An 18,594-nucleotide genomic window follows, 5' to 3' on the forward strand; every position below is an offset into this window, starting at 1 on the left:
CTAACTTTTATTTCTCAATTTTAAATATAAATCACAAAAAATTTACAATAACAAGATAAGAAACAAGAAATGTTTTATAGTGTGAGAATAGGTTTAGATTTATTTTTTTCTATGTGTAACCCTTGGGCCCATGTTATCTATTGAGAAGACATTCTATTCCTCCTTAAACCACATGGCAGCCTTTGTCAACTCTAACGGGACGGTGTGTGCACGGATGTATTTTAGACACTGTTTTCTGATAAGGGGCTCTCTGTGTTCACTCTCTTGAGGATGCTGCACATTATGTAGGTTTATACAACCCCTTAAAATTTGGTAGCTGGAGTCCTCTAGTTTCTTATTATAGGCTATTTCCTATGCTTTTTTTATATTTCTTCAGGCGGAGTCTCACTCTGTCACCCAGGCTGGACTGCAGTGGCACGATCTCGGCTCACTGCAACTTCCACCTCCCAGGTTGAAGCAATTCTCCTGCCTCAGCCTCTTGAGTAGGTGTCATTACAGGTGCCAGCCACCAGGCACAGCTAATTTTGTATTTTAGCAGAGACATGGTTTCACTAAGTTGGCCAGGGAGGTCTTGAACTCCCGACCTCAGTTGATCCGCCCACCTCGGTTTCCCAAAGTGCTGGGGACACTTGATTTTCAATAGCATTATGTTACTGGATATTTCCATACAATTTAAAATGAGGGACGCAGAGAGACAGAGAGAGAGCGAACCATGAATTGGGACTCTGGACTCTCGGGTCATGAGACAAATTGTAGATAAAACGACAAAAATCCAGAATTGACATGTTGTGGGTTTTGCTGATAAAGAACAGTTCTAAGATTGTAAATAATTGCATAATCCTTCCCTGGGTACTTAAATCATTTAAACTGGTTCTGCTGTCATACTAGAAATACAAGCATGAAACATCCTATTGGTTTATTCGTCACAATTACTCTGACAACATTCATAATACCTATTAGATATTTTGCATATTATACACGGAGAAGAGTTTGAAACACAGATAAAACAACAAAATACGTGAAAAGTCTTTCACGTCAGCACAGATTTTAGTCACCTCGTGTTTGGGAGGTTGGATCTGAGATGTGTTTTGAGCTGGTCATAGTGAAGGATGCAAGGTGTCAGTTCTAGTGAGAACAATTTCCAGGAAGCCATTTTCCACTCCTGAGTGAGCACCCGCTGTGCCTCATGCAAGGTAGGAAGAGCCTGCGTACGTCACCCTCCCATGATGTGGTCAGCACGTCAACTGCATGGGCAGGGCACCAGATAACATCCTGTGCGCTGCTGAGCTGAGCTGGGGCGCGGCTGCCTGTCTGCACCGGCAGCACCATGTCGCTCATGGTCGTCAGTGTGGCGTGTGTTGGTGAGTCCTGGAAGGGAATCGACGGAGGAAGCTCTGGGGTGGAGATAAGGGCCTGGAGTGGAGATATGGTCCTGGAGTGGAGATCTGGGCCTGGAGTGGAGATATGGGCCTGGGGTGGAGATATAGGCCTAGGATAGAGACATGGGCCTGGTATGGAGGGATGGGCCGGGGGTGCAGATATGGGTATGGAGTGGAGATATGGGCCTGGGGTGGAGATCTGGGTCTGGAGTGAAGATCTGGGCCTGGAGTGGAGATATGAGCCTGGCATGGAGGGATGGGCCTAGAGTGGAGATCTGGGCCTGGAGTGGAGATATGGGCCTGGAGTGGAGAAAGGGGCCCGGAGTGGAGATCTGGGCCTGGAGTGGAGCTACAGTTCTGGAGTGGAGATCTGAGCCTGGTATGGAGATATAAGCCTGGAGTGGAGATATGGGCCTTGAGGGGAGATATGGGCCTGGAGGGGAGATATGGGTTTGGAGTGGAGATATGGGCCTGGAGGGGAGATATGAGCCTGGAGGGGAGATATGGGTTTGGAGTGGAGATATGGGCCTGGAGTAGAGATATCAGCATGGAGTGGAGATATGGGCCTGTTGTGTAGATCTAGGCCTGGGGTGCAGATCTGGATCAGGAGGCTGGGTCTCTGCACAGCTGAGATCCCTGTTGCTGGGGCAGGTAGGCAGCGGGGGTGAGTTTACCTTCAACCCAGCAAGGGCCTGGCTGCCCAGACGCACAGCCCAGTGGGGGCAGCAGGGGAGGCCCAGGTTTGCCTGCAGATGGATGGTCCATCATGATCTTTCTTTCCAGGATTCTTCTTGGTCCAGAGGGCCTGTCCATACATGGGTGAGTCCTTCCCCAAACCTGAGGGTGTCATCTCCCCACCTAAGAGGATTTTCCTGAAACAGGAGGGAAGTCCTGTCGGACAGTCTCCCATAAACTAAGAAGGGGGGACCCTGGGGTGCTCGGCTCACACTTCTGACCTCGTCCTCTCTGGCCTTTCTTACCCTTGGCTGAGTCAAGCTCTGTGAAGACTGGGGTGAGGTTGGGGTGCTCCAAGCTGAGGTGTGCAGGGAGGAAGTGGTGTCAGCAGCTGAGGAAGGGAGGGAAGCAGTGCTAGGAACAGCAGGTCCACTGAGGACAAAGGTGTAACTCACACCCTCCAGTGTTTCCATGACGGTCAGGGCTGCAGTGTGGCTGCTGTCATTCTACCAGAAGAGGTGGGGAAACCACAGCCATGACCCTGACATTCCAAATCTTCTGATATGGGCTCAGTGCATGCACTGGCTGATATTCCATTCACAAAGGACATGCCCTCCATGCCATGTCTACTTTGTGTTGTTTTATGTGAGTCACCTTGAAGTATTAAAAACTAGTAAGAGTCCCTTATTCAGCACTTGTTCAAAGTTCTCAGCTGACACTTTTGTTGTAGGGAGACGCCATGTCTATGTGGGATGGGTCCTTCCTGTAGCCCTGGGCACCCAGGTGCGGTAGGAGCCTTAGAAACATGGAAAGGGGAAGATCTTCTGAGCAGAGGGAGGGAGGGGCGACTCCACATCCTCCTCTCTTAGGTGTCGCCTCCTTCTCCCCCAGGTGGTCAGGACAAGAACTTCCTGTCTGTCCGGCCCAGCGCTGTGGTGCCTAAGGGAGGAAACGTGACTCTTCGGTGTTACTATCGTGGTGGGCTTTACAACTTTACCAACTTCACTCTGTACAAGGACGACAGAAGCCACGTTCCCATCCTCCATGGCAGAATATTCCAGGAGAGCTTCCTCATGGGCCCTGTGACCCCGGCACACGCAGGGACCTACAGATGTCGGGGTTCATACCCGCACTCCCCCACTGAGTGGTCGGCACTCAGTGACCCCCTGGCGATCATGGTCACAGGTCAGAGATCTCCTGTCTTGGCTTCTCCTTGTCCCACCTCCTGAATCCCAGAGCTTCTGCTGGGGGTGTCCACCAGGGTCCCATCACCCAGGGTCTTTGGGGTAAAGGGGGATTGAATACAGGGAAATGGGTGCTGTGATGGGAAGAATAACTGTCCACAATATGGCTACATTCTAATCCCTGGAGCCTGTGACTCTTTATGCTATAGGGCAGGGGACTGAAGGGGAAGACAGAGCTCAGGTTGTTGTGAGTTGACCTTGAGATGGGGAGACGGCCTGGACTGTCCCACTGGGCTCAGTGTAATCACAAGGCACCAAGGAGAGGAGGAGGATGAGGAGAGTGGGGATTAGAGCAGCGTCGTGGGAGACTCCATCAGCCACTGTGGGCTTTGAAGGTGGAGGAAGGCCACGAGCCACAATGGCAGGGGGCCTCTACGGGCTGGAGAAGTCAAGAAAACTGCTCCACTGAGTCTCCAGAGGGAACGCAGCCCTGTAGATGGCTTGATTCTAGCACAGGAGAACTGAATCCAATTTCTGTCTCCAGAAGTGGAAGGGGTCAGTGTGTTCTCTCCTGCTGCCATGTTTGTGATAATTTTCTGCCACAGCAACAGGAAACCAACACAGGAACCAGGTCAAGGACAAGTTAAGAAACCAAACAACAATAGCCGGGCATGGTGGTGGGCACGAGTAAACCAACGACTGGATTCAATCGCTTGAATCCGGAGGCAGAAGCTGCAGTGAGCCAAGACCTTACCACTACACTCCAGCCTGGGTGAAAAAGTGACACTCTGTCTCAAAACTCAATTAATTAATCAATTAATTAAAGAAACCAAACAAGGAGAAGGTTGGCAACCCCAAGATCAGGAAGGGCGGGACACTGATGCCACCACCAGGCTCCATCCACACAGGGAGGGGTCGATGCTCCTGGAACCAGCACCAGGAGCCACCCTGTGGAAGCTGAGGATATGGAGAAGGCACAGGCATGGCAGGAGAGGCTCCCAATCCCCACCAGGAGCAGGGAGTGTGGACACTGGTGCCTGCCTTACTGGTCAGTTCATACCTCCTGCCAGGGACTCCAGTTTGTCCAAAAGAGATTGAACCAGGCTGCTATGAGCCTGGATGTGCAGCCTGCCGTGGTTCCTCTTCCACCCCCACATAGACAGCAGGAAAGAGATGAGTGGGAAACAGATACAACAGCCTAAGAGATGAGGCTGAGCCCAGTGGGAAGGGCGTCCGAGGCTACTAGAGACAGACGGACAGAGAAGAGGGAGGGAGAGAAATGCAGGGACCTGCACCAGGGGATAAAAGACAGGGAGACACAGAGAGGGAGGAGAGAGACAGACGGCCAGGAGGGGAACCCTCACTCATTCCAGGTGCCATGGATATGATGACAAAGGGAGACGCCTTCTAAACTCACAACCTCTCTTTCTAGGAGTCCACAAAAAACCTTCCCTCCGGGCCCTCCCAGGTCCCCTGGTGAAATCAGGAGAGACGGTGATCCTACAATGTTCGTCAGATACCGTGTTTGAGCACTTCTTTCTGCACAGTGAGGTGACCTTTGAGGAGCCCTTGCACCTTGTTGGAGAGCTCCATGGTGGGGGTTCCCAGGCCAACTATTCCATCGGTCCCATGCCATCTGACCCTTCAGGGTCCTACAGATGCTACGGTTCTGTCACTCACTCCCCCTATGTGTTGTCAGCTCCCAGTGACCCCCTGGACATCGTGATCACAGGTGAGAGTGTCCGGACATTCTTCTCATTGTCACTGGGACACCGAGTAAATGATCCAAGACTTGGAAGCCCCAAGTGGTCATGAGGAAGATGAGTGTGGGATTCTTATGGAGAGAGACTCACTTGGTGAAGTCTGCACCAATAGAGACAGAGAAACAGGAGACACAAGTACAGACCAGGTGTCATAACGGAGGACAGACACAGGGGCCATACAGGGAGGTAGAAAAGAGAGAAAGAGTTAAAGGGGACACCCAGACAGACAGACATGTCCCAGAAAGAGTCGTCCTTCCATGCTGACTTTGCTTAGAGACTTGGCACAGGTTAGAAGCTTCATTTCTGTTTTACCTCCACAAAGTGTTTCTACCAGGAGAACCCAAGGACACCCATATTTCTGTCCTGAGTCAGCCCTGTGGCCTCAGGCCTTGTGGTGCCTACAGATGCCGTGTTCATTCTGACACCTCTGCCTTCCGTGCAGTGGAGAGTCATCGTCCCAGGACATCATGGCCTCAGAACACCAACCCCTGTGTGCTGTGTGTACTTGGGGTCCCCAGACTGGATTCTGAGGCTCATATTCCACATAATCCCATATATGATCGATTACTGAGAGACACAGAGAGAAATCAGGAACACCAGAAAGCAAAGACATAAACACACAGAGAAGGAGCCAGAGGAAGGGGACTGAGAGACTCACAGACAAATAAAGAGACAGAAAAGAGGGCAGAGGAGTGGAGAGAATGATGGAAGGGAGCAGAGAAAAGCTCCAAAATCAGAACCCTGAGGGTGGGGCACAAAGACAGAGATAGATAAAGATGTGGGGATGGACTGCAGAGATTCCAAATAGAAGTAGAGAGACTGAGAGGCAGAGAAAGACAAGGAGATGGAGAGAGACAGATGGTAGATGGATAGATAGATACAGATTGATGATAAATAGGTAGATGATAGATAATGGATGCGTTATAGATACATAGATGGTGATTGATAGAGAGATGATACATGGAGATGATGATGATAGATAGTTAGATAGATAGATAGATAGATAGATAGATAGATAGATAGATAGACAGACACAGATACGTAGATACGTAGATGATACATAGAGACAGAGAGGCAGACAGATAGAGAGGGAATAGACAGATGATACATAGATAGAGATAATAGATAGATGGTGGATAGATAGAGAGACAGACAATTGCTAGAGAGATAGATAAATGATACACAGATATAGATTACAGATAGCTAATTGACAGATTGACAGGTAGTAGATAGATCGATCGATTGATAGATAACAGATAGAAATGTGCAGAAGGTTATGAACAAAACAGAAAGTGAGAAACTCAGAATTAAAGAAAAAGGAAAATCAAGTCAACCATCCAAGGAGGGTCAGAGAGAAGAAAACAATACAAAAAGGGAAAACACACCACGGGGTGGGGACGTGAGGTCAGAGAGCTAGAGAGACAGAGAAGGTGGAAGGAGGAAACAGACATGAAGAGAGACGGGGTGGAGGGTGAGAGAGAGCATTAGGCCACAGAGCAGGGGAGTGACTTCTCAGCTCAGGTGTGAGGGGAGCTGTGACAAGGAAGAACCTCCCTGAGGAAACTGCCTCTTCTCCTTCCAGGTATATATGAGAAACCTTCTCTCTCAGCCCAGCCAGGCCCCACGGTTCAGGCAGGAGAGAACGTGATCTTGTCCTGCAGCTCCGAGAGCTCGTTTGACATGTACCATCTATCCAGGGAGGGGGAGGCCCATGAACTTAGTCTCCCTGCAGTGCCAAGCGTCAATGGAACATTCCAGGCCGACTTCGCTCTGGGCCCTGCCACCCACGGAGGAACCTACAGATGCTTCGGTTCTTTCCGTACCACACCCTACGAGTGGTCAGACCCAAGTGACCCACTGCCCGTTTCTGTCACAGGTGAGGAAATCCATGCCTGTGCTATGTCTTATGATCCCAGAGCCATAGCTGGGGAGCTTCCTGCTGATGATGGAGAGAAGCATGGACAGGTTCAGAGAGAAGACCAAGCCTCGGTGTGAGGGCGGGATCAGGATGCAGGATGGCAGAGAGGGCCCCTCCAAACCCTCCTGCATGGCCTGCGTGGTGGTCCACGGTCAGCGCTCCAGGCACCCAGGCAGATGGAGAAACTAGTCAGGACAGACCCAGAGGAGGGTGACTGGGCTCAGTTTGGGGAGATCAGAGGTTCCCTCAGCGCCTCAACCTTACCCATTTCCCAGAAGCCCATCCTGGCTTCTCACCCACACAGACATATCATCACCAGCAACCCTTACACCCTTTTCTTTTCATTTGAAAAAATAATTGTTGAGGTTAAATATACCTATAAAATTTACCACCTTTACTGTTTTTAAGTGTAAAATCTAGTGGTCATAAATATATTTATATTCTGTTTTGTTTTGTTTTTTGTTTTGTTTTGTGTTTACCCTCCACCGTTCCCTTCCTGGCCTCTGGTAGCCACCATTCTACTCTCCACTTTCTTGAGATCCACTTCAGAGCTCCTGCATAAGGGTGAGAAATGGGAGTCTTTGTAATGAGCTCCAGTTCCATCCATGTGGCTGCAAATGTCAGGATGTTACTGTCTCTATGGATGAGTAGTCTCCACTGTGTGTATGTACCACATTCTCTCTATCCATTCACCCACTGAGGGGCAGGTAGGTTGACTCCACATCTTGGCTACTGTGAACTCTGCTGGAACAGTCATGGGAGTGCAGATAGAACTTCGATACACTGAAGTCCTTTCCTTTGGATGTAAACCCAGTAGTGAATTTGTGAACACTATGAAAATTCTCTTTTTAGTCTTTTGTTTGGCTTTTGTTTTGTTTTTGTTTTTGAGGCAGAGCTTTCCTCTGTAGCCCAGGCTGGAGTGCAACTGACACAATCTAGGCTCATTGCAACCTCCTGGGAGGCAGAGGCCTCCTGGATTCAAATGATTCTTCTGCCTCAGCCTCCCTGGGAGCTGGGATTACAGGTGCATGCCACAATGCTTGGCTACGTTTCGTATTTTTTAGTACAGACAGGGTTTCCCCATGTTGGCCAGGCTGCTCTCAAACTCCTGACCTCAAGTGAGGTGAGGTGCCCACCTCGCTCTCCCAAAGTGTTGGGATTACAGGCATGAGCCACCATGCCCAGCCTCTTTTTAGTTTCTTAAAGAACTTCCATATTTTTCTCTATAATGGCTGTACTAATTTACCTTCCTACCAACATAGTACCAGGATTCTCCTTTCTCTACCATCTTGCTAGCATTTGTTTCCCTGACTTGCAGATAAAAGCCATTTTAATGGGGTGAGATGAAAATTCATTGTGATTTTAATTTGTATTTCTCTAATGATGAGTGATACTGAACAGTGTTTCATACACACCGTGGCCATTTATATGTTTTGTTTGTGGAGAAATGTCTATTCATGTCTTTTGCTCATTTTTTAGTTACATTATTTGTTTTATTGAGTTATGTGAGCTTCTTATATTTCCAGTTATAAATCCCATCTCAGATGCATAGTTTGCAAAGATTTGCTCCCATTCTGTGGGTTGTCTCTTCACTTTGTTGGTTGCTTACTTTGCAGTGCAGAAGCTGCTTAGTTTGATGTAATCCCTGTGGTCTGTTTTTTCTTTGATTACTTGTGTTTTGAGGTTTTAAACAAAATGTCTTTTCTCAGACAAATGTCCTGAAGCATTTCCCCAATATTTTCTTCTACGTGTCTCATAGGTTCAGGACTTAGACTCATGTATTTATTCATTTTGATTTGACTTTTGTGAATAGTGAGAGGTAGAGGTGCAGTTTCAACCCCTGCATGCAGATAACACGTTTTCCCCACATCGTTTATTGAAAAGACTGTCCTTTCCTGATTGTAGGTTCTTGACACCTTTGTCAAAATGCGTTGGATTGGCTGGGCATAGTGGCTCATACCCTCAATCCAGCACTTTCAGAGGCCAAGGTGGGTGGATCACCTGAGACCAGGAGTTTTAGGCCCGCCTGGCCAACACAGTAAAACCCTGTCTCCGCTAAAAGTACAAAATTAGCTGAGCATGGTGGTCAGCCCCTGTAATACCACTACTCGAGGGTCTGAGGCAAGAGAATTGCTTGAATTCAGGAGACGGAGGTGGCTGTGAGCCGAGATTGCACCTCTACACTCCAGCCTGGGTGACAGAGCAAGTTTCCATCTCAAAAAAAAAACAAAAGCCGTTGAATGTTGACGCATAGATTATATCTGTGTTCTTCATTTTACTCCATTGTTCTATGCACTTTTCTTTATGCCAACATCATGCTGTTTTGTTTACTACAGCTCTGTAACATATTTTTAAGTCAGGTAATGTGATGTTCCTGTTTTCTCTATATATCTTAAAGTCTCGAGACAATGGGTAACACATACAAAAATTATGGAGAAGAGGATCTCAGGACTCCCAGAGCCCAGTGTTGGATAACAGAGTGTTGGCCATAAACCCACCTCAAAGATTTCCCTTGAGTAGAGGACGGGCACCCTCATTTCCTCACCTCTCTCCTGTCTCTATTCTAGGAAACCCTTCACGTAGTTGGCCTTCACCCACTGAACCAAGCTCCAAAACCAGTGAGTAAAGAATCCCTCTTGTCTCTGCTTTTGGAAACCTGGGGAGGTGGAAGCCTTGGATATAAGCCTTGGCTCAGCACCTCCCAGCTCTGATTATGGCCTGTCTTCTACCATCTCTCTGAACTCCAGACACTCCAAAAGCAAAAGGGATCTGGGCACAGCACAGGGCTCCGTGAAGTCTCTTAATCTCTAATCTTCTGCAGCTGAGACCTCCTACAAGCTGGAAGAATGATTGCAAATCTGACATCCTTCTCAGGAAAAATGCAGTGTTTCTTCTCCCTGCATTCCTAACTGGAGGATAAATTCCTGGGAGTTTGAAAGAGGGAAGGGAAGGGAACATCTAACGAGCCCAAGGTGTTTTAGAGAAGATCCACTTGCCAAGGAATGACCTCCTGTTGGTCATGAGGCAACCCTGGCTGACTCAGCAGAGCAAGAGCCTTGAGTAACAGAGAACAGAGCTCATGCACGCACACTTCGACTCACTGACTCATTCAGCCATGGCCCCATGCTCAGGCTGTGCAGTTGGAATCCTTTCCTACTGTTGCCATAACAAATTTCCACAAAATCGGTGAATGAAAAAAAACGGCTTTTTAATTATCTTACAGTGCTGGAGCTCAAAGGATGAAATGCATCTCACAGGGCTAAAATCAAGGTGACAGCAAGGCTGCCTTCCCTCTGAAGGTTCCAGGCGAGAATCTGCTTTCCACATGTCCCAGTTTCTAGAGGCTCCCACGGTCCTTGGCTCCTGGTCCCCTTCCTCCTTCCTCAAAACCCACAAAGACTGGTCATGTCTCACATGGCATCACTCAGACCCTTCTTCCTTGTCCACACCTCTTTCTCTGAATGTTCCTCTGCCTTCTTCCTCATCTTTTAAGGACTTTGGGATTTTATTGGGTTCACCAAAATAATTCATCATCATCTCCCTAATATCATCCAGGATACCCTCCATTTCAGTTCAGCTGATTAGCAACCGTAATTCCATCTGAAATCTTCATTCCTCTTTTCCACGTAAAATCACATGTTCACAAGGTATGAAGGCTAGGACAGGGACATTTTTGGGGTGGGGTGGATTCTCCTGCCTTCCACAAATAGTAAACAGGATGCATTTGGCCTGTGCTCTTGGGACACTGACGTTGCAGATGGGCAAACGAGAGGAAAGAAAATGAATGCACAAGTGGACCTATAAATGGCTGATCTATTGGGAAATATCTGCCCATAAAATCTATTTATTTATTTATTTATTTTAAGACAGAGTCTCGCTCTATCCCCTATACTGGAGTGCAGTGTCACCATCTTGGCTCACTGTAACCTCCGCCTCCTGGGTTCAAGTGATTCTCCTGCCTCAGCCTCTCGAGTAGCTTGGATACAGGCACCCGCCACCACACCTGGCTAATTCTTTTTGTAGATTTTTGGTAGAGACGATGTTTCACCATGTTGCCCAGTCTATCTCCAACTCCCAATCTCAAGTAATCCGACCGCCTCAGCCTCCCAAAGTCCTGGGATTATAGACGTGAGCCACGGCACCCAGCCAGAATTTAAAATAAATAATAGATAATGCTGAGTGTATGGTTTCAGGTCACAGAGAAGGTCTCACTAATCACATATTTGTGATGCTAATGAAAAAAATGGAAGACTGGCGGAAGGATTTTCCACACACAGCTGTCAGCCGTGAAGGCACAAAGGTGAAAACAATCTTATGTGGAAGGAAGAGGCTCTGCCTGAAACAATGTGAATGAGATGGGGAGAATTACAAGACCACTGGAGAGAGAGGAGAGCACACTGGACACATAGGAAACTATGGAGGACAAGGAGTGTGTGTTTTATTTTATTTATTTATTTTATTTTATTTTTGAGACGGAGTCTCGCTCTGTCGCCCAGGCTGGAGTGCAGTGGCCGGATCTCAGCTCACTGCAAGCTCCGCCTCCCGGGTTCACGCCATTCTCCTGCCTCAGCCTCCCGAGTAGCTGGGACTACAGGCGCCCGCCACCTCGCCCGGCTAGTTTTTTGTATTTTTTAGTAGAGACGGGGTTTCACCGAGTTAGCCAGGATGGTCTCGATCTCCTGACCTCGTGATCCACCCGTCTCGGCCTCCCAAAGTGCTGGGATTACAGGCTTGAGCCGCCACACCCAGCCAAGTGTGTGTTTTATACTCACAGCCCTTGGATTCACCTCGGGCTAAGTAGGAATCCCTACATGATTAATAGTGACTGACATGAACATAAGGGAGGCCCAGGTGCATAACTGGAATCTAGGAGACCGTGGAAAAGGCGATTCCCGCCCCACTGGTGAAACGTGGTGCTGATTTAGACACTAAGTGGATGAAGTGGATGGATACAGGATATGTTTGTGAGGTAGAATCATTTGCAGGGAGGGCTTGCTGGGTTTGATTTTCCTAGTTGTTTATTCCTTGCTTCATTAATTTCTTTCTGAGATTTATTTCTCCTACATGTCAATCAATACCTGGTAGAGGAGTGATAGAAAGACGAGGCATGGTGCAAACGAAGAGACCTATTATAGCATAATATACTAAGCTGTGAATGGTGGCTCATGCCTCTAACCCAGCATTTTGGTAGGCTGATGTGGATAGATCACTTGAGATCAGGAGTTCGAGACCAGCCTGGCCAACATGGTGAAACCCTGTCTCTACTAAAAATGCAGAAATTAGTCATGCATGGTGGTCCATGCCTGTAATCGCAGCTACTTGAAGGCTGAACCAGGAGAATGACTTCAACCCCGGAGGCAGAAGCAGTGAGCCGAGATCACCCACTGCATTCCAGCCTGAGTGACACAGGGAGACTCCATCTCAAAAAATAAAAACACAAAAATATAATATAACATACATGAATGACAAAGCTACGTCAACTCCAATCACCATTTTTCTAGATCTCTATAATTTCTTCCTTGATCCTTTATCTTATCCATTAGAAAACCAGCCTAAAACCTCTTCCCTATTTGGCTTTCTGTAAACATGAGATCATGTAGAAAATATGAAAGCCCCTGAACCCACCAGCACAGGTCCAGGAATACAGAATGTGTGCTCTGTTCATTACAAAACATTTTCCCCCTCACCCAAATCCCCCACCTCACCCCTACTTCCAATCACCTGTGGAGATTCAGATAGACCATGGAGAGGTAAACACTAATACTCCTTTGAGTGAGTTCAGATCTTGGAATCAGAGATCATCACCAGCACTAGCTCCTGCCCCCCTTTCCTACTAATTCACAGAAGGACAGGTTGTATTGAAGCAATAGATGGTGGAGGATGTCGTACTTCCCCCAGACTCTCCGGTAGAACAGCAGCCTTATATATGTCTCCCGAGATCACAAAGAGTAGCACGTTTAACACGGGCTTCATCATTATTTCCCGCTTGTTTAACATAAGAGAATTCTGCTTCGCTTTTTTTTATCTTGATTTCACTTTTCTTTCCTTTTCTTGGAGAATGTAAGTTGTTTGAGTCAAGAATGTTGTGGATGTAGAAACTGTAAAGCACATTCACTGTGTATCAATCCCAGTCCAGTCTTCCCAGAGAAGACTCTCAACACCTCCTGTACTGCACCTGGGGCTATGCCAGCTTCTGTCACTCACCGTCACTCCAGGGAGACAGAACACACAGAGAACACATGACATAGGCAGGTTCATTAGTAACGGATAACCAGCAAGTGACTACAGAAACCTACATTTCAATGTGAGCCAGCCCCTCTAGGAAGAACAGGAAGAGAGCCCAGCCTGTTCTGGGACGTTCCTCCTGCTCTCAGGATGTTGCTGTCTTAGTCCATATTTGTGGCTGTAAAAGAACACTTGAGCCTGGGTAACTTCTAAAGAAAAGAGATTTGTTTGGCTCACAGTTCTGCACACTGTACTGGAAGCATGGAACCAGCCTCTATTTCCTGTGACGGCCTCAGGCTGCTCCCACTCTGGCAGAAGGGAAGGAGGGTCTCTGCGTACGGAGAACACCGAGATCACACGGCAAGGGAGGGAGCGAGGGAGAGGGGGAGAGATGGAGCTTCCAAGTTGTTGGAGACGGAGTCTCGCTCTGTGGCCCAGGCTGGAGTGCGGTGGCGCCATCTCGGCTCACTGCAAGCTCCGCCTCCCGGGTTTACGCCATTCTCCTGCCTCAGCCTCCCGAGTAGCTGGGACTATAGGTGCCCACCACGACGCCCGGCTAAATTTTGTATTTTATTAGAGACGGGGTTTCACCGTGTTAGCCAGGATGGTCTCGATCTCCTGACCTCGAGATCCACCCGCCTCGGCCTCCCAAAGTGCTGGGATTACAGGCGTGAGCCACCGCGCCCGCCCCCAAGTTCTTTTTAACAACCAGCTGTCCAGGATCTAATACAGGGAGAACTTGCTAACCCCGTCGTGTGGGGCAGCATTAATCTATTCACAATGGATCTACCCCCATGGCCCAAACACCTCCCAAAAGGCCCAACCTCCCACACTGCGGGTTAAATTTCAATGTGAGATTTCAAGGGGTCAAATATCCAAACTAAAGCAGTTGTATATTCAGCACGTTCCATGGTTACTGTGAGAGCTATAACTGAGAGCAGGAGAAAGCTGGGTCTCCCGCCATCAGGCCGCTTGTCCTAAGGAGACATTCCACAAGGTTACCTGTCAATCAAGAAATGAGAGACAATCCATAAAAAGGAACTGCTGTCACTATCTTCTTATTGGAGTCTCGTCTTCCTCCAGGTAACCCCAGACACCTGCATGTTCTGATTGGGACCTCAGTGGTCATGATCCTCTTCACCATCTTCTTCTTTCTCCTGCATCGCTGGTGCTCCAACAAAAGAGTAAGTCTCACGAAGCAGAGGCCAGAGACCTCAGGGTCGTGTGGGGAAGCAGGATGGGAGCACGCAGGTGTGTGTTCCTCACCGGCAGGATGGTCTCCAGCCTAAGGCAGGAGCCACAGAAGCAGGGCTTTCTAGAGAGAGCACCAGACACTCTGCCTCTACCTTCTGCTCACAGACCACTGCCTGATTCTGAACTGTATCCTCATGTCCCTGCAGCCACTGACATCCAGGAGAAGGTTCCATGACAGGCAGAATGTGGGAGGCAGAATCAATGGGGTGCCAATTGAGAGCCATTCATGGGAAGGGGTCTTGAACTCAGAGAGACAGAATGTCTGAGTCTGGCTGTTGGCAGCTGAGGGACCTCAGCCACCTACGGCCTCCCCTGTGTGTTGGGCTCTGCACATGAAATGAGGACCCAGACGTGCCCTCCCAGCTGTTCTGATGACTTTTTTCTCCTACAGATGCTGCTGCAATGGACCAAGAGCCTGCGGGGGACAGAACAGTGAACAGGGAGGTAGGTCCTCCTCGGCCCAGCCTCGTGGATCCAATCTTATTCCCTAATAGTCCTGAAGAATGTGAGCCCCCTCCCTCACTCAACATTTCCCTCTCTCCAGGACTCTGATGAACCAGACCCTCAGGAGGTGACATACGCACAGTTGGATCACTGCGTTTTCACACAGGGAAAAATCACTCGCCCTTCTCACAGGCCCAAGAGACCCCCAACAGATACCAGCGTGTACATGGAACTTCCAAATGCTGAGCCCAGATCGAAAGTTGTCTTCTGTCCATGAGCACCACCGTCAGGCCTTGAAGGGGTCTTCTAGGGAGACAACAGCCCTGTCTCAAAACCGGCTTGACAGCTCCAATGTACCAGCAGCAGGAATCTGAAGGTGTGAGTCTGCATCTAAGGGCATCGCTCGTCCTCACACCACCAATCTGAACATGCCTCTCTCTTGCTTACCAACGTCTAAGGTCCCCACTGCCTGCTGCAGAGAAAACACACTCCTTTACTTAGCCCACAATTCTCCATTTCACTTGACCCCTGCCCACCTCTCCAACCTAACTGGCTTACTTCCTAGTCCTACTGGAGGCTGCAGTCACACTGCGGAACTCACAATTCAAACATACAAGAGGCTCCCTCTTAACACAGCACTTAGACATGTGCTGTTCCACCTTCCCTCATGCTGTTCCACCTCCCCTCAGATTATCTTTCAGCCATTGTCAGCAGTGAAACTTATAAATTTTTTTATCATTTCAATGTAGCTCTCTCCTCTTCAAATAAACACATCTGCCCTCATCCTTTAGGTAATGTGACTCTTTATTCGCCGAAAGTTTCCGGTGTTATCATTACTATGTCCGTATAGCCCCATATGTTCTCCACTGGGTTCTCACCCCTGGACTCTGAGCTTCTGGAAGCAGGTGCAGCCTGATTTCTGTCTGGAACTCCAATTTCCATCCAACAATGCGGCGCATAGGAGGTTACAAGCATCATGAATCAGATGAACAAGTGATATTCTTACTCTCTGCACACCTGGAAAGCTGGCAGAGCCAATCCAAGATGAAACATCTGTAGAGTCATAGGCCTTGTTTGTCTCATCTCCACGGGGACACATGTCCACACATCATCTCTCATACTATAAATACACAGTCGCTCCTCCAGATCTGTGGGGTTTACAGGTGTTTGTTGAGCCAACTATAAATCAAAAATATTCAGGGAAAAAATCCGCAAAGTTTCAAAAAGCAAAACTGTGTTGAATGCACACAAATGGAATGGTGTGTAGGCTGTGTCAGGAATTATAAGTAATCTAGAGATGATTTCATGTATACAGGAGGGTGAACATGGATTATATGCCAATGGTCTGCCATTTTACGTAAGAGGCTTGAGCACCTGCAGATTGTGGTATCTGAGCCAAGATCCTGAAACCAATCACCCAGGAATAGTGAAGGACGACTGTATTTAACTTTTATTTCTCAGTTTTAAATATGAATCATTAAAAACTTACAATAACAAGATAAAAAACAAGAAGTGGTTTATAGTGTGAGAATACGTGTAGATTTATTTTTTTCTATGTGTAACCCGTGGGCCCATGTTATCTATCGAGAAGACGTTCTATTCCACCTTAAACCACACGGCAGCCTTTGTGAACTCTAACAGGACTGCATGTGCACGGATGTATTTTAGACACTGTTTTCTGATAAGGGGCTCTCTGAGTTCACTCTCTTGAGGATGCTGCACATTATGCAGGCTTATACAAACCCTTAAAATTTGGTAGCTGGAGTCCTCTAGTTTTTTATTATAGGTTATTTGCTAGGCTTTTTAAAATATTTCTTGAGGCGGAGTCTCGCTCTGTCGCCCAGGTTGGACTGCAGTGGCACGATCTCGGCTCACTGCAACTTCTGCCTCTCAGGTTCAAGAGATTCTCCTGCCTCAGACTCTTGAGTAGCTGGCATTAGCCCACCACCAGGCACGGCTAATTTTTGTATTTTTAGCAGAGACATGGTTTCACTAAGTTGGCCAGGGTGGTCTCGAACTCCCGACCTCGGTTGATCCGCCCACCTCGGCTTCCCAAAGTGCTGGGGGACACTTGATTTTCTATAGCATGATGTTACTGGATATTGCCATACAATTTAAAATGAGGGAGGCAGAGAGACAGAGAGAGAGCGAACCATGAGTTGGGACTCCGGACTCTCGGGTCATGAGACAAATTGTAGATAAAACGACAAAAATCCAGAATTTACATGTGGGTTTTGCTGATAAAGAACAGTTCTAAGATTGTAAATAATTGCATAATCCTTCCCTGAGTATTTAAATCATTTAAACTGGTTCTGCTGTCATACTAGAAATACAAGCATGAAACATCCTAATGGTTTATTCGTCACAATTGCTCTGACAACGTTCATAATACCTATAGATATTTTGCATATTACACACAAAGAAGAGTTTGAAACACAGATAAAAACCTCGTGTCTGAGAGGTTGGATCTGAAACGTGTTTTGAACTGGTTATAGTGAAGGACACAAGGTGTCAGTTCTAGTGAGAACAATTGCCAGGAAGCCATTTCACCCTCTTGAGTGAGCACCCGCTGCGCCTCATACAAGGTAGGAAGAGCCTGCGTACGTCACCCTCCCATGATGTGGTCAGCACGTCAACTGCATGGGCAGGGCGCCAGATAACATCCTGTGCGCTGCTGAGCTGAGCTGGGGCGCGGCCGCCTGTCTGCACCGGCAGCACCATGTCGCTCATGGTCGTCAGTGTGGCGTGTGTTGGTGAGTCCTGGAAGGGAATTGACCGAGGAAGCACTGGGGTGGAGATCTGGGCCTGGAGGGGAGATCTGGACCTGGAGGTTGAGTTATGGGCCTGGAGTGGAGATATGATCCTGGAGTGGAGATCTGGGCCTGGAGTGGAGATATGGGCCTGGAGTGGAGATCTGGGCCTGGGGTGGAGATATGGGTTTGGAGTGGAGATCTGGGCCTGGAGTGGAGATCTGGGCCTGGGGTGGAGATCTGGGCCTGGAGTGGAGATATGAGACTGGAGTGGGGATCTGGGCCTGCAGTGGAGATCTGGGCCTGGAGTGGAGATATGGGCCTGGAGTGGAGATACAGGTCTGGAGTGGAGATATGGGCCTGGAGTGGAGATATGGGCCTGGAGTGGCGATATGATACTAGAGTGGAGATCTGGGCCTGGAGTGGAGATATGGGCCTGGAGTGGAGATCTGGGCCTGGAGTGGAGATACGGGCCTGGAGTGGAGATACGGGCCTGGAGTGGAGATACGGGCCTGGAGTGGAGATATTGGCCTGGCATGGAAGGATGGGCCTGGAGTGGAGATACAGGTCTGGAGTGGAAATATGGACCTGGAGTGGAGATATGGGCCTGGAGTAGAGATCTGGACCTGGAGTGGAGATATGGGCCTGGCATGGAGGGATGGGCCTGGAGTGGAGATACGGGACTGGCGTGGAGATACAGGTCTGGAGTGGAGATAGGAGCCTGGAGTGCAGATATGAGTCTGGAGGGGAGATATGAGCCTGGAGGGGAGATATGGGTTTGGAGTGGAGATATGGGCCTGGAGTAGAGATATCAGCATGGAGTGGACTTGTGGGCCTGTTGGGTAGATCTAGGCCTGGGGTGGAGATCTGGATCAGGAGGCTGGGTCTCTGCGCAGCTGAGATCCCTGCTGCGGGGGCAGGTAGGCAGCCAGGGTGAGTTTACCTTCAGCCCAGCAAGGGCCTGGCTGCCCAGATGCACAGCCCAGTGGGGGCAGCACGGAG

The 18,594-nt window shown here is 48.6% G+C and overlaps 1 protein-coding gene across 3 annotated transcripts in view; it reads left to right on the forward strand.

Annotated features, from left to right (window-relative positions):
- Positions 1-1,279: 1,279 nt before the first annotated feature.
- The window catches only part of LOC108522013 (killer cell immunoglobulin-like receptor 3DL1), a 29,729-nt gene continuing 12,414 nt past the window's right edge, over positions 1,280-18,594 (forward strand). The window contains exons 1-9 of one of the 3 annotated variants that reach the window (XM_017862114.1): positions 1,280-1,361; positions 2,163-2,198; positions 2,946-3,239; positions 4,671-4,970; positions 6,584-6,877; positions 9,487-9,537; positions 14,228-14,332; positions 14,790-14,842; positions 14,943-15,625. In XM_017862114.1, the coding sequence (XP_017717603.1) occupies positions 1,328-1,361; positions 2,163-2,198; positions 2,946-3,239; positions 4,671-4,970; positions 6,584-6,877; positions 9,487-9,537; positions 14,228-14,332; positions 14,790-14,842; positions 14,943-15,119 (1,344 nt within the window). In that variant the 5' untranslated portion in view covers positions 1,280-1,327 and the 3' untranslated portion in view covers positions 15,120-15,625. Of the gene's footprint in view, positions 1,362-2,162; positions 2,199-2,945; positions 3,240-4,670; positions 4,971-6,583; positions 6,878-9,486; positions 9,538-14,227; positions 14,333-14,789; positions 14,843-14,942; positions 15,626-18,594 lie in introns of those variants that run through there. The other 2 variants (XM_017862112.1, XM_017862113.1) reach the window with 2 other exon arrangements.

Source organism: Rhinopithecus bieti, unplaced genomic scaffold, assembly GCF_001698545.2.
Source record: "Rhinopithecus bieti isolate Rb0 unplaced genomic scaffold, ASM169854v2 scaffold_64031, whole genome shotgun sequence".
Taxonomy (NCBI): domain Eukaryota; kingdom Metazoa; phylum Chordata; class Mammalia; order Primates; family Cercopithecidae; genus Rhinopithecus; species Rhinopithecus bieti.